This window comes from Amphiura filiformis, chromosome 18 (genome assembly GCF_039555335.1).
Source record: "Amphiura filiformis chromosome 18, Afil_fr2py, whole genome shotgun sequence".
NCBI lineage: Eukaryota > Metazoa > Echinodermata > Ophiuroidea > Amphilepidida > Amphiuridae > Amphiura > Amphiura filiformis.
Window position 1 is genome coordinate 48,769,973 of NC_092645.1, and position 16,231 is coordinate 48,786,203.

Below are 16,231 nucleotides of genomic sequence, written 5' to 3' on the forward strand. Positions count from 1 at the left end.
ACATTTTTGCCAAATATTTTTTTCAACACTTAAATAACATTATGCTAAAATAGTTGCAGTAGTTTATCAACAAATGTTTTTGAATGTTATGAAAATGTTTGTTTTATACCCTTATGTCCTTTATATAACCCGACATTTAAACGTTTTCTGGAAAACCTTTTCTAACCTTTTGCGTATGATGTCGAAAACGTTTTGTGTTTGCTGGGTCATTTATAAATGACTTAAATTAAATTAAATACATAAATAAATAAACAGGCTTTCTAATGCTGGTTTGATACTTTCCTGCCGCTCTGAAGATGATTTTACTTCACTGCGCAGTCGCACCAGAAACGCTAGAGGTGACCAGGGGTAAGCCGATATATCGATCACTGCACCGCTTTGCCGCGGCGGCAGCACCGCTGGGAGTTGAATTCAAATCAACTCGGAGCGGTGCCGCTCTGACGTATGAGAACAAAATGGAGTTTGGAGCGATGCTGAGCGGCAAGAGTGGCTTTCAGAGTCATGCCGCTGCCGCTCGGCGTTGTGCCGCTCCACTTGCAGACAAGTGCAAGCGGCATGATGAAGCGGCACACAGTGTCAACACGCTATATTATAAATATTTTTTTTTTCATAAAGCTTCATACTCCGTTGGTGATCAATATTCTATTGTTGACACAGATATAGAAAGTTTACATATACATTGTGATATACACGTGTGATCGAATTTTCTATATATTATACACGCACCTGGATCTAGCCCTGGACCCAGTGCCGTGACCAGTACCCGCTGGAACTAGTCCTCTGAAGTGGCTCGGCCGCTTCGCGGCCTCGTAGTCCGAGGAACTGAGGCAGTTCTAACCTGGATCATAAATGTGTTCCTTTATATAATTGTAATTCCCAAATTAAATATATCACAATTTTAACTTTCGATTTAAAAATCGTTACGCCAAAAATGCGGTAAAAATGTATCCAGAGCAAACAGTGATGGCCGCTAATTAGTGTATTTAATTTCAAGTTAGTGTATTTAAAACAAAACCTTGGTTTTACCTCAAAACAAATCGAATTTCCTTGTAATAGCAACACCATATGGAATACTAGAGCATGCGCAAATTGTAATAATGTGTAGAATAGAACTTGATGGTATCTCATATGATAGTCGTACTATGCTTAGCCTGAGTCGCTCGGTCTATCTCGAACAAAATCGCCATGCGTAGCTATTGAAAAACGAGAGGATTCGCCGTACTATCACGGCAATTTTTGACACGGAGATATAGGGATGATGACGGTGTTCGGCACGCCGTTCAGCGGCAAGCGGCAGAAAGTATGAAACCAACATAGGAGTCAGTTAGAGTCTATACCTCGGCAGGGAACCAGCTGAAGAATATTACAGAAGCATGTGCAGGTGGTGTCTCCGCTGCTCTTCTATTTCAGTAAAAATAAGGATCATTGGTCGTTATTCCATTTTGACATCCAGAAGTGTGGGATCCACCTAGACTGCCCCGGGTAATATGTTTCGAAGATCTGGCGATAATAGTAGCCTTCCTTTGTTGTGGGCGTGTTAAATGGAAAACGATATGGAGCTTCTTGCATCATATTCTCTGTTACCTGAATTTCGACGAAAAACGAAAAAAAAAGCTGTTGATCTACATTTGAAGAGCTGAGTTGCAAAAGAGCTTACCTCCACTTTTTTGAGAAAAACAGGTTTTTTTAATTGTGCAATTATTACTTGTTCGATTTGATTCATATTGGTTTGGATAAAGTGTTGATGGATATAGAAACTAAAAGAATAGGTTCAGTACAATTTTCAAGCCTTTCTATCTGTATATTTTATTATTTATTTTATATCACGCCTATTGTGGATGCAAGCCCTTTTGCAGCACAATTAATGTAGCTGTTTCTAGAATTCGCCTTTGCAATCTATGTTATGCAACTTGACTACTTGCTTTTAAAATCAAAAAGAAAAAATTAAATATCTCATTTACTTTTTTAATTATGAATTTTTAATTAAATTCGGCAAAATGCCATTTTCGGCCATTTTTTTAGTATTTCCGAAGATACACTTTTTGTTAATTAAAATTAATTTTTTCAAGTGACCCAAAAACAGTTCATTTTGGTTTTAAAAGTTAAAGAACATTCAAGGCTACTATATAACATCAAAAAATTAAATTAAAACTATTTTCCTAAAATGTTATATTCATTTTAAGTTCAAATTTCCGGAAATTCCCGAAGATTTCCCGAAGGGAAAATATACCATATCTCCGGAAGGGAAGGTGGTACGAAGGTCAAACCACCACCAAAATGTGTACTTTTACCCAGACTATCATGTTATTCCAATAACTAAATTTCGACCAGGGGTGGACGTAAGCCCTTTTGCATCTCAGCTCTTCATTTGAAGACCTGAGCGCAAGAAGACCGTAAGTCCACTTGGCCCCTCAACATGTATAAACTAAAGTTGCGTAGAGTTTCGTAGAGTTTGGTAATGTTTTATACATTTTCAGGGGCCAAAATTAATCTTTCACGATGTTTTCACCCTGGAACATGTATTAAACATTACTAAACCCTAAGAAACTATACGTAACTTTAATGTATACATGTTGAGGGGCCAAGTGGACTTGCGGTCTTCTTGCGCTCAGGTCTTCATTTATTAGGATCAAGAAAGTTTGTATCAGGCATGCACGAAGAATTATTTGGAGAGCTTAATTTGCATGGTTTCATTTTGGTGTAAAAGCAAACGTGAATTAAAGTATGTATATAATTGAATTGAAGAGTGCGTATGGAACGTGACCATGCATCGATTCCTAGCCTTCAAAGAGGCATCATAATGGGGGAGGGGGGGTGCTCATATCTGTATAAGGGTGAAACAAGGCTCCAAAGCTGACTGCTCTACCAATGAATTACTTCCAGCGTAAAGACTGATTATTAATGGTATTTTCTACCGATGTGGACACATATCAACGAGGGGCGTAGCCAGATTTCTTGGGGGGGGGCAAAAATTTTCAGGGGTCAAATTGTTTGTCTAGAAAAAGATAGGTTTTCATTATCTGTGATGTATATAGTTACTTGGGTAGAAAATGATAAACTGATTTTACAGGACAATTGCCATTAGAACCTATAGAGCTAGAACTTTTTGCCACTTTTAAGATATTAAAATATCTTTTCTAACAGCCTGAAGCTAAACAGACAAGTTGGTACAAGTTTCATGAAAATCGGAGCAACTTTTAAATTACTTTTTGACCCCTGTACATCTTGAAAATTGACCTTCGACCCTTTTTGGCACATAACTCCGCAACCAAAATTTATATATTTGTAATTCTAACGACCAGGCGGATAATTTGCTATGCTAATAATGGGGTCATTTTGAGAGACTCAAAATAACGCTTGCTCACTGCCTTTTTGGATGCAGCAGGTCCAAATTAAGATACCTAGGTTATCAACTTTTACTAACAAAAAGTGCCTTACGAAAGTTGAATTATTGAAATTTTGTCTAGCATGTCTTGTCTATAACATACCTTTAATTCAATGGATTCCTTAAGTACATCATACCATGATGTCTTTGCTGAAGCTATACCATCACTGAAAATCTCTTTCGGCCTCCAAAGAACCTCATCAGGAATCAAATTCTTCTCATCAAATGACTTGCGAATGAGGTACTTCTCAATTCCATTCTGTGGCGCTCTTAGTTCAGCTGGTAGCGACAAATAGTATGAGGTAAAATAGTGGTCCAGGAACGGCATACGTAATTCCAATCTATGGTAAAAAATGTGAATGCAAATCAGTGAATGCTTGCATTAAAGTCATAAGTGATTGCTCCACAGCGACGCCCTCAATTTTTCTCGAATTTCTACTTTTTGCATGATTGTAATGCCCAATGGTGTATAAAATTTTACGTGAAAGATTAAGCCTGAAGTGCTTTGAGTAATTTTTTTTTATTAAATCCGGAGATCTCCGGTTTTATTCCGAGTTCACCTATCTAGTGATGGCGAACACATTTGGTAAACGTGTTATCATTCAATCCACTTTGCATTGAATGCGTCGACAATGTGATCAGTCAAAACCAAACATTTAAATATAAATCTATTCTTTATGCAAATCACATATTATTATTATGAATCTTTTTGTGTTTCTGACCAAATTTACATTATATTTTGCCATTTTAACCTAAAAAGTGCCAATTTTTGTTATTTACTTTCTGTATCATATTTCACCAGTTTAGCTTCAATATGGCAACATTTTTCGCGCATTTGTAACAAACTGATTTTGTCGCCAAAAGGTGCCCCCTTAAAATTTGTCTTGCCCCCCCCTCCTTTGCCTCCCCCTCTAAACAAGTGCTGGCTACGCCACTGGAGGGGATGTGTGGATTTCATTAACAATAGCCCAATTTCCCCTTACCCATGTGCCGATGTTGATCTATCGGCTCTCACGACATCAAAGAATGATATACTTTTCAACAGTCTTCGGGAATCTGCGTCTCCTTCTTGAGGGCTAGGTGCTTTGTGAAAGTAGCTGTAGCCTTGAGCCAACTCATCGCTACCTTCCCCAGCGAATAATACGACAGTGTCTGTTCTCTCCTTAATGTATCGGGATAACAGATACAAAGCTAGTAAGACAAAAAAAGTTGGAATTATGCATGTAAATAATGTCTATGTATCAAAAATAGAACAGGGATCTGTGACATTTTTAGCAACAAAAAGTTAAAAATATAAAACCGCTAACAATAATGTTATTTTGTGCTACTATAACAGAAAGATCATGTGAATTTCATGATCTGACAATCTGAAGCCAATTCGCCTTAGAAGTAGTGATGTAGTTTTACTGAGTTTACACTATTTTTGCATGTATTGCCCAGTACTATAAGCATAATGCACCATAGACATCAATAATACCTAGATCGCCAAAGGACCAACCACGTAGATGACCTAGCTGGAGGAATGACGGCGATATGTAAATTAGGTTTATGTTCGTGGCGTCATTTTTTGTCAAAATCATTATTGTTATATTGTGAAAAAACATTTTTTACTCGCAAGGGTGACAGTTCTTGACGTAATTTCGCCATTTTAATTTTCACAGACGACTCGACCTTTTGAGGTCATTTAGAAGACTTTTTCAACAGTCGGTTTGTTTTCGTAACAACGGTTCACCCTTTCAAAAATTAACTTCGACGTATACGTGGTACGATTCTTGCCACAAGCCGCCAAATGTCAAATATCTCATGCAGAGGCCAATATTTCAAAATGCACCTATTTAATCAATCAAATGACTCCTCTCGACAAACGAAATAGGAAAACAATTTGTTTTTAGAAATGTATAACATCGGAATCATGGGTCAAAGGTTATACATGTGCATAATTATATTGGACTTTGTCACTGCAAAAACAAGTGTTTATATTTAAACACCATATTGTGTTTATCAGAGCAACACTTAATAAACACATAATTCATGTTAATGTCTAACACTAATGTTCATAAATTAACACTTGGTGTTATATTACAAACACTAATGTTTGTAATATAACACCAAGTGTTAATTTATGAACATTAGTGTTAGAACTATTAACATTAGTGTTAGACCATTAACATGAATTGTGTGTTTATTAAGTGTTGCTCTGTTAAACACAATATGGTGTTTAAATATAAACACTTGTTTTTGCAGTGTGGCTGCGTTAACTCTGAAGGGGGCATGACAATATAAATTGCGCCAAAAATATGAATCATAATTCATAATCTTAAAAGTACATAATGTTTGATATTTCTTATGTTAAGGGAAGTAATCTGACACTAGTTTCGAGGAAATCGGACTATTCTTAAAGTTTGATCTCTGTGTATGGAAGTTTTGACATTTGACTCCTGAACTAACCATCTAGATATCTAAAGTTTTATACCCTGTGATAAGAGGAACAATTTGAGATACATTACCACATGATTGGACTATCTTTAAGTTTTGGCCCCATTGTGACCTTCGACCCCTCGTGGGAACCACAGGGGGCAAAGAAAAAATAGAACCAATCAATTTTTATTATCCTTTCAGGAAATTTCATTGTTTCCACCAACGCTCTGCAGGGTCTATTGTTCTATTGTTTCCGATTAGAGCGCTGACATATTGGAAAATGTTGCCAATCAATATTCATGAGAGTGTACATTCAAAGTCCAGTTTGCGAAATTGGGTGAGTTGTGTTTGGTAGGTGTGAAATACATCTGACTGGGCGTTTTAATTACGTAACGAATAAAGGCATTGACATCATCAAATGGCTGCCCAGTGCTGTTATGTGTTTAGTTATTATATAGGCCTAATAATTATTATTAAATGTATTCATCATTCCTTTCTATTCCCTTCTCTGTACTTATTCTTTCCTAGGCCTACACTTTATCACTCCCTCGCTCTCATTGTCCCCTCTCTCATTTCCATCATTTTCCTTATATTTCTATTTATCTACTTGTTTTTATTATATCTTTTTATTTCTCCCTTCCTCCAGCCCTCTCTCATTCTTCATATCCCCTCCTCCCCTCTTCCTCCCTCCTCCCCTCTCAAGACTTCTCACAGATGTGAATCTGCCTCTCCCCAACACCCTCAGGCCTCCCCTCTTTGGGTACGCCACTATTTCCATACCAATCTCCTTCTTAAAATAAAATTAAATGGACATTTCTTAAACACAACCTTTATAGGCATATACTTATACTTATACTTACATGTATACGTATTGCGATTACCATTATAGTGTACATGTAATGTAGATATATGGACTGGACATGGCAGCTTTCATACATTTTAATGTGTAATCGATCAGCAAAAGCATTCAATTTATTTAAATGAAACGCCTAACGTCAGGTGGGTGGTAAAGATGATTGAATCGACAGCTAAAGCCTCCTTATAGATTTCAGACCCACACAAGCACACATTTGGGATACGTGAATACAATGGTACCACTTTACACATGACTGCCCTTACACATGACTGTAGTGTGGTCACTTATTGATACTCGCCTGTTGTGTAGAGCGTTAATATGATGCCGGATCAGTGACCAATTTAATGGCGGAACCCCTTTATTCGAAACAATGGTACCACTTTTATGAATAGCCTGTCGCAACTTCTAATCGGCATCAAACGAACAAAAGATTATATAATCTATTGCGACTCTATTTCTATTTAAAAGCTCTTTGGTTTCCACTAAATGTAGCAAAAGAAAATCCCAAACCCATAGCGCCATGTACTTCAGTGCTCTCAATCAATATCTCAAAGTATGCAATATGTGAACAGAATGTGTTATCTTCATGACCTAAAATTCGTAGACAATATTAAAATAAAACGAGCCTAAACTGGAACATAACGTAATGAAAAAATCTGCAAAATTGACAAATTGTCAATTTGTATTAGTATGTAAACAATAACAGCAGAGAATATTGATACATTGACGTAGTGACGAGACTCTCTTGTCAGCTCTTGTCGGATGGATGGAAGCGAATTAATTGGTATTGACACTTACCCACTGATCCATGTATGGTGGCAGTATCATATGTTTCCAAACATTTGATGACATCGTCCAAGACCGCAAGACCTTCTTCAGGAGAGAAGAGGACCTCGTGGTGTTCGGTTCCGAGATGTTCTGCAACCTGTTGATGTTTACAGATTATTTATATCATACGACTATTATATTATATTATATTATATTATATTATATTATATTATATTATATTATATTATATTATATTATATTATATTATAGAATGAAGGTAATTTTTATTGTCATGCATCTATTATCTCATATGTGATGCGATCAAGCAAAATCAGTCGGAACTCGAAAATATTGATTTTGAGATAATACACAAACAAAGGAAGTATTTCCTTTTGTTTCCTCTTGTTTTGGAAACAACAACAACTGGTCCTTTTGTTAATTTTATTAATGGGAGGTGTTGGGGTCGATTCCCCACTGGCTACGGGCCTGATTATGATGATTCGAAAACACAGCATAGACGTACCTTTTTCGCAGCCATAGCATCTGGACTGTCTTCCATGCCTATTGTGAATGTCTGGATTGGATATTTTATCCCTGTTTCACGAGCCAAACTTACAACAAGTGCTGCTGTAAGACTGGAATCAAGACCACCTGTAATAAGCAGTTGTATGTAAGAAAAAAGACTGGAATCAAGACCACCTGTGGTATTTGTACTATAAAGCAGTTGAAACAAAAACGGAATATATTATCTTTATTTACATTAACACTGTTTGGTTAAAAACTATAATTTAAAAAGCTTTGATGTTACTTTTGCAAACAAGGTTATTTCCTCTTGAAGATGATAGGGCTTGAAAAATGACGAACATTAATGTATACAAAATGAACACAAAATGCGTTAGACAATGGGCTTTTACAGTTGAAATCCACACTACCCCTGTGGAAGATTTTGGAAATGCCTTCCACAGGGGGAGCAAATTTTTCAAATATAATTGGTCAGGGTTAATCATTTTGAAACCCATACACCCTCTGTATTATGACTTTACCTTTATCTTCCACAACTGGAGTGAGTATTTCAAAAGGAAGATACCTAATTTATCTATTCTAATCAAAAATCATACTCCCTCTGTGGAAGACTTCAGCTAAATCTTCAACAGGGGTAATGTGGATTTTAAATGGAATAGCCCAATTGATAAAAGCTCGATATGAACGCATGTATTTTTTAAAACCTACCTGAAAGTAAGCAACCCATTCGACGGTTAGCCAACAATCTCTTTCTTACTGCTTCAGTAAACAGGAGCCGAATATTTGAATACACTTCATCATCTGAGGAAAATGAAGAGAGATTCAATAACAGCAGGAAAAACCTGTACTTGTGGCCCTTGAACATGTTTAAACACAAAATGTGGTTACATATGAGGTTTTGCTTTAAGCGTGTTTAGGGGCCAATGACGATGTATTCGTTGTGGTTTTTGTCATAATGCCGAATAAGATAAGAATATTATTCAATTGTCAGCCAGAGGGCAGCATAATTAAAAAGAATGTAACATACAGTTTTTAAAACGTTATAAACGTGTTATATACCGGTTTTGGTTTTATTAAAAAAAAATTATGATATTAAATGTCGGGTTATATAAAGGTCATGAAAACGTTTTTTAAAACGTTTTACATGAAAAACCACGACAGCAAAACTTTAATAATGTAGTCAAAATTTTATTGTAAAACATTTTTTTGCAAAATATTGTGTCAATTCTTTAATAACACTATGTTAAAAATGTTTGCATCTAGTTTTCAAAAGCGTTTTTAGAACGTTATTAAAACGTTTTATACCCTTTATATAACCGGACAATAAAATGTTTGCTGTAAAGCGTTTTGTGTTTGCTGGGTACCGAATCTTGTTCTCTAATTAAATGTTAACAAAGAGACGAATAGTCATTCGTCACTATGCAAATGTCACATCGAGACTTATGGGAACATGTAATGAATACAATATTTATTTATAGATGCCCAATTGAAGACCGCAGTGGATAATATTTACAAGTGCTATTTTAGCAAAAATGAGTTATTGACTGTTTTGAAGTCTTTGAGGTTGAGCATTTTTTCCTCAATGGTTTTACCCCGTACAAAATAGTGGTCACGTGAAGGGTCAAATTTTAAGTTGGTCTGAATTGGTGTCAAATTGCACGTTGGGATACAAAGATTACAAAAATGATTACAACATTTAGTTCAGTTATAAGGTCAAGGTCAAGGTCAACCAAAGGTCAAACGAGGTTAAATTTTTAGCAACATCCGATTTAGATACATCAAATTGTTCATCTCAATATGGGCGCTCCAAAAAATATATACTTTTAACTTATATTCTATCTTATATACTGGGGGCTCCAGAGGGAATACAACATAATACAAATACAAAAAACAAAAATAAAAACAAACAATAACAGTTGGTTGTGGAATCGATCTAGTGACCCACACCTGAAATTCCGTTATCCTTCAGAGGCTGGTCGAGTGCAGATCCGTCGGAACACGCTTTTCAATACGGAATAAATGCAAACCTCATCGTGACATCATCCAAGCAGCAAAGTTCATTTCCCATTGAAAAGGCATCTCCTCCAGCATGACTGCCATTTTAATTGTTATATGTTGCGGTTGGTATATCGCTCATTCTACAAAATCCGGTGCCAATAGCCCTTTTTCCATTCTTTGGTCCACAAATACTTTGTCGAGCATTTAGGGCATCAAATATGTTGTTTTTCTGGTAGAACTAAACGAGATCTACACGGACATATATAGTTGTCCATACTTTAAATGCTTTCTTCAGCCTGATTAACCCTTGCAAAGGCTCGAAAATCGCTAAAATTGCGTTTCCACTGCTCAAGTGTCAAATCTGATCCTTAATATTTTCTTTGAATAAATGCGATATCTTTACATATTTGTTGTTTTTAATTAGATAAGGCACCATCATATTGCATATCAACATTATTTTTAGTGATTAAAACGTCTTTGTGTAATTCTAAAATAAATTGCACTTTCCACCAAAACGCTGTGAGCTACGTTACCACTTTTTAACACACGTTATTGGAAAGACGTAAAACAGAGGTATCAACGTAGTTTACGGTTTTGAAAGGAAACACTCATAGGTTTTAAAAATAACAGTAAAAATCGTGATGCTGTAGCATTTTGGCATAGAAATGTTGTAAACATTGAAATTTCGACCGACCATGTTAAGATTGGTGAGCTACGTTACCAGAATTCCATAGTATGCACTTGTATAACAAGTACTTCCTAATAATATGTGATAGGTACCAGTGATCGAACCCCATTTATATTAAAATTAACCGACATAACATTCTAACGTTCGCAAATCACATCAAAAACATTAAAACCCCGTGAACTACGTTACTGTGAGCTACGTTACGCACTCATTTATGCATCTTCAAAACTTCTATGAAATGGTGAAATAGGTGTTACATTTCACTCAAGTGATCTTTCGTTTGCTTTTTATGACCTTGAATTAAGTAAAACCAGCCCATTTTGTAGCCGGTAACGTAGCTCACATTACATTGAGTTTTAGTGTTAAAAAACATCATGACTTCCTGAAAGAAAAATATACAAGTGGTGTTGACAATCTTTTACATCTGAAAGTAGTGATACATTTGCTCTTAAAAAACACAAAAATCAGGTCTTTTTGAACAACTTTATTTTTTTCAATTTTTACAGTGGATTGGCACCGGATTTTGTAGAATGAGCGATATATTGCATAGTATCTAATGTACTTAGTGGGATAACAAAATATATTCAAAAGGATTTGTAACGGCGCTCGTTTTGAAATGAAAAAAAAAAAACTTTTATCATTCAAATTGAAGAGTCTTAAGGGATCTAGAATGAGCGTTTATTGCGTTTCGACAGTATTTTTTGTGGGACATGAGAGCACCTCAGACCTATCGAATTGCATTCTGAATACGAAGCATGTCTCTCTGATATCAAATAATTTTCATTTTTTGACAATCACAATATAATACAAATTGTATGACAAATTATAAAAATTTGATATTTTTCATTTTTGATATATAACAGTCCTAGAAGTAAATTATATTAATCTAATGATATATTCTTAAAGTGTATGTAGCAGGGAGGAAAAGCCGACGGTCAATTGAAAATTGTGACCTTTCATATTGATGATATGGATTTTTTCCCCAAAAGACCTAATTTTTTTTGGTGTTTTGAAAAAAAAAATCCATATCTCCAATACGAAAGGTCAAAATGTTCAATTGATCGTCGGCTTTTCATCCCACCTACATACACTTTAAGTATAAATCATCAGATTTGTAAAGTTTACTTCGAGTACTGTTAAATATCAAAATATCAATTTTAATGATTTGCAATAAAATGTAAAAGCCTAACAATTCCCGCCGAAGTTACGAGCTGATCAAACTATACTGCGCCAATAAAGTACATGTATCCTTACACAAAACTGAACAATGTTGGAGTAAATTTGTTTTTTTAATAGATGCACTATCTAATCCTGCACATTATGACACCACATTGAATCCAATGTGACTTCAAGAAGTAAAGTTACAAGTATTTGATTAGACGAAGGTCCAATTTCAAAAGTGACAAACTGGCCTATTCAAAACTCCACAGACCACCAATCTGGTTCGAGAGTGGTGAATGGCTAATTTAAGCGTTTGGCTTTAATTTAAAACAAAATGAACAAAAGAAAACTGAGACAAAAGAACTGACAAATAAAATGAAGTTATGAAAAGTACAGAGAAGTAAAAACTGAAATAAAAACTGCTTTAAATAACGCTTCATTGAAGAAACTGTTGTGTCTTTATTGCGCTTGTTGGAATCTTTTCAGTTTTAAAACTGGACCTTCGTCTATTCAATTGCTTGTAACTTTACTTCTTGATGTCACATTGGATTCAATGTGGTGTCATAATGTGCAGGATTAGATAGAGCATCTATTAAAAAAAAACAAATTTACCCCAATATTGTTCAGTTTTAAAATTGTGATTATTTTTCCAAGTGTAAGGATACTTCATTGGCGCAGTATATAAGATGTAACGGTTGATATGCTTCACAGTCATCTACACGTTAATCATACCTTTGTTAGGGTGGCAGTTCTGGACAATGTTCCGCCACATGGGTAAATTTTCGAGAGAGTGAAACTGGCGATGTAAAACCTGTGTAACCTTTCCAGTCTTGGCTATATCATATTCCTCGTAATATCCAGGGAGACATGGTTCAACATGTTCAATAGAACCGTTGTTTTGAAGCAATCCCACCAAGCCTATGTTGGAAACAATATTATTCAAAGCTGTTATATAATACGGTACATGGTAGAAGGTGGACGCATGTAAAATGGGTTCTGTTGCATGGGCGAATTCTTAATTTGACTGGGCTACCATACTTACATCTGACTACGCCACACAAGCTGAATTTATTGCTGAGTGACGAGCGATTTTTGTATAAAAACAAATCGCTATTGCTCGGCGATGTAGTATAAATTCAGGTATAGGTACACCACCCACCATGTGCTTTATTCTGTATGTATGTTCTTATTTTTTCCTTTCTCTATGTCAAGCATATTTAAGCAGCTGAAATCTAGGAGATAATGCACAAGTGACCTGGTGAAGGGGGTCGCCATAAATAACTGATCAGAGCATTTTTAGAGGAGACAAGTGTAGTCAACAATCGGGCTTATTATCCTGATCGGAACCGACTGTAACGAGATCTTTTATCATCTATGCCTGATGAGCCACGGGGAAAGCGGAATTAGATTAGAATTTAATTTTTGGGGCCTGCGGGGAATTGAACCCGGGAACATGATCTCGCACCAAAGGCAAATACCGGAACCATTGGGTCACGGTCTTTGCCTTTGGCAATGGGTCAAAGACCGTAACCAAACGGCATGTGCCCCCCCTGATTGAAGGCACAAGCCATTTTTGGCAATTTTCCTATGGGATTTTCTAAATTTTGCAATCGCTGGGGGCGGCACATGCTCCCCCTTCGTACCCCTATGACGCTGCTAAGGTTCTCAAAATAACCAGATTCCAAAATGTTACACCTAAATATCAAAATATGTTTCAGGCGCTAAAATTGATAATTAAGCTTTTCATTTATTCTTTTTGAGAGCACGGTGGCTGAGCGGAACGGGCTCCGACTCACAATCGGAAGGTTGCGTGTTCGAGCCCCGGCGACGCCATCGTGTTGTGCCCTTGAGTACGGCACTTTATCTCGATTACTCCTCTCCACCCAGGTGTATGAATGGGTCCTGGCATTCTTAAATGCTGGGAAGGTAACAGACTCGCTGTGGTGAAGTCTGGCCCAATCGCCAATGAAAGAGAGATGGGCACTCCGATCACTGTTTATACAGGATCGTTTCATTTACCTTACCTTATTCTTTTTATCGGATTTAAAGTGATAATAAGACATACCCTTTCCTTCGGAGCAAACGGCCAAGAAGCCATCTTTCTTGAGTAAACGAAACACGGGTTTAACGCCATATGTATCCCTAGAAATGAAAACCTGAGAAAAAATAAACGAGATGGTCATTGACAGAAAACGCTATGATATCTTGCGCTTTAAATAAAATTGAAATACTGTGAAAAAATGTTGGTTACTTTTATTGCTTAGATTAATGGTGGTGCCGGCAATGATAAGCTGATATAGGTAGCTGCAAAAAAGCTGACGTAAACAAATATATTACAATGTCAGTCGTTCCAGAAGGCTTAAGTTTTATTGTCGGTTTATTGGCGAATATTATTCGGTTTTTGATACTGCGCGCTTCACAATCGCGCCATCAACTATGGGGAGAAAATTGTGGATATTCGGGTCCTTGTCGACGGTGCGCGGAGACGAACGAAAACAGTTCTGCGTCTCATCTTTAGCATCAATGTAATTGATAACCGTCTATTTTGAACGGGCTTTCTGCCTAGTAATTTCGTCAGTTTCGTACGTCACGTGACGCGTGTCCTGTACCGCCTGGTAACAGCGGCTGTGGCTGCATGTCATCACGTGATGGTTGTAGAGAATGCTTTATTTGTCTCGGTCCCAGCCGGTTTGTGTTCCTCCGTCACTAAACAAACCGTCTGGCGACAACCCCAAAATGACGATCGCTGATTGGTTAATGAATTTCCAAATAAAAAAAGTTTTCAATTGGCTATGGAATCCATATGGCTGATGAATTAGGGCGTGCCTTGTGTAAGTGACACAAACATCGTACTTGGTAGATACCCGGTGTAGATACCGCAAACGCGAAATGTACGCTAGCTTGCAGCCACTTAAGCACCAATCGTCTGATATCGCCTTTCATGTCAGCGACTCGCAGCGCGTACTCACATACACTGTGTTGAGTTTACGGGGATTTATATCACCGCATGGCTATCCATCCACTTGCCTTATTTGGCAACCCAATATTTTACCGAGTCAATTCAGCCAATCAGGAAAGACGTACTATGAGGTTGTCGCAAGACGGTTTTTAGTGACGGAGGAGCACAAATCGGCTGGGACCGAGACTTATTGCTCGGCGATGTAGTATAAATTCTGCTTTCAGGCAGCAAAGTCCCTGATTTGTTGTTTAATGGTTTATGGAATGATGTGGGGCCGTAGTGGTCAGCGACAACCTTTAAAGTGTGCTGAGGCTTGTGGATCAACGTATAGGCGTTGTGCCTGTGCGTAGCGCACTATAAATCACTGCGCTTTTTTTTTTCTTTTTTTTACACCACCCACCCTGTGCTTTACTATATACATGTATGTTCTTTATTTTTTTCCTTTCTTTATGTCAAGCAAGGACCGGGGCTTTATTACATTATGAGAATTGTTCTTTACTCGCTCTTTACCTTTCCCGCTTTGAGGTCAAGAAGGCAGCACGCGAAGACACCGTCCAACATGGCCGCAGCATGGGCCATTCCAAATTTGTTATACAGATGAATGATGGCTTCTCCGTCACTTTCTGTTTGATACTCAAAACCGTATTCCTCCTGCACCTGCGGATACAAAACATAATTCATGACAGTTTTATATTAGAAAAGTTAGAGGACGTTATCCCATTTACCCGTGTGTGGTGAATTGACTACGTAATAATCACATGCACACACTCAAGGGTATAGGCCAATTGCATGTATCCACTCCTTTCGAAACCGTATCTTGCTAAACAAAATAATTAGGCAAAAATATCACAATTAATATTGATTTGAATAATTATGTTATCTTCATGATCTTAGAGCCAAAAAGTTTTTAAAACTTAAAAAACCGACACAGGTATCTGATGTAATTTCAGCCAAGCATTTCACTGTTTCGTAGTGAATGTGGATGACGGCGTGCTGCCATTCATACTACAGTTTAAGTCATAGAAATAACAAACTCACTCGATAGTATCGACCATAAGGTATATTCTAGCCAAATTTGGACACCATCCGGTGTTGGTCATAATGCCCATATTTGGCATTTGAAAAATATACGAATAGTATACACAGAAATATATATAAATTCCAACACACACGGAAAACAGCTAGCGCCTCTTTTGATGTTTACTGAGGTATGGCAAGCGTGGCCTTCAGCACGTAAAATTGGGAAAGCTATTTAGCATACCAAAAGGCTAGTTCCCGATACACTGTGGAGGAAGGAAAGTGGTTATTTGCGTAGTAAATACACTGTTAAATCACGGCGAGATGTAAATTAGGTGATGATGCCAGAGCTCATTAAAGTGTGTCACTAGGTGTATTGCAACTTGTTGTAATGATCAGCACAAATGCAAAAAAAACCAAAAAAAAAAAAGCTTGAAGACTCATCCATAAGGCCCAAAA

At 36.9% G+C, this 16,231-nt stretch overlaps 1 protein-coding gene across 1 annotated transcript; it reads right to left on the reverse strand.

The window, feature by feature from the left end:
- Positions 1-1,149: 1,149 nt before the first annotated feature.
- On the reverse strand, positions 1,150-14,739 carry LOC140139624 (asparagine synthetase [glutamine-hydrolyzing]-like). The gene is made up of 9 exons (XM_072161328.1): positions 14,650-14,739; positions 13,862-13,952; positions 12,529-12,714; positions 8,658-8,750; positions 7,951-8,078; positions 7,458-7,584; positions 4,369-4,576; positions 3,489-3,726; positions 1,150-1,584 (listed from the first exon to the last, which is right to left on the reverse strand). The coding sequence occupies exons 1-9, from the start codon at positions 14,737-14,739 to the stop codon at positions 1,423-1,425; spliced, it is 1,323 nt and encodes a 440-aa protein (XP_072017429.1). The 3' UTR covers positions 1,150-1,422.
- Positions 14,740-16,231: the final 1,492 nt, after the last annotated feature.

Bases quoted from the DNA above. Each gene is read 5' to 3' on its own strand.
- LOC140139624 (XM_072161328.1), bottom strand. From the start codon at position 14,739: ATGAAAGGCGATATCAGACGATTGGTGCTTAAGTGGCTGCAAGCTAGC. The intron at 8,079-8,657 runs GTAGGTTTTAAA...TGCTTATTACAG, and splicing joins AATGGGTTGCTTACTTTCAG to GTGGTCTTGATTCCAGTCTT. The intron at 7,585-7,950 runs GTACGTCTATGC...AAACATCAACAG, and splicing joins ATGCTATGGCTGCGAAAAAG to GTTGCAGAACATCTCGGAAC.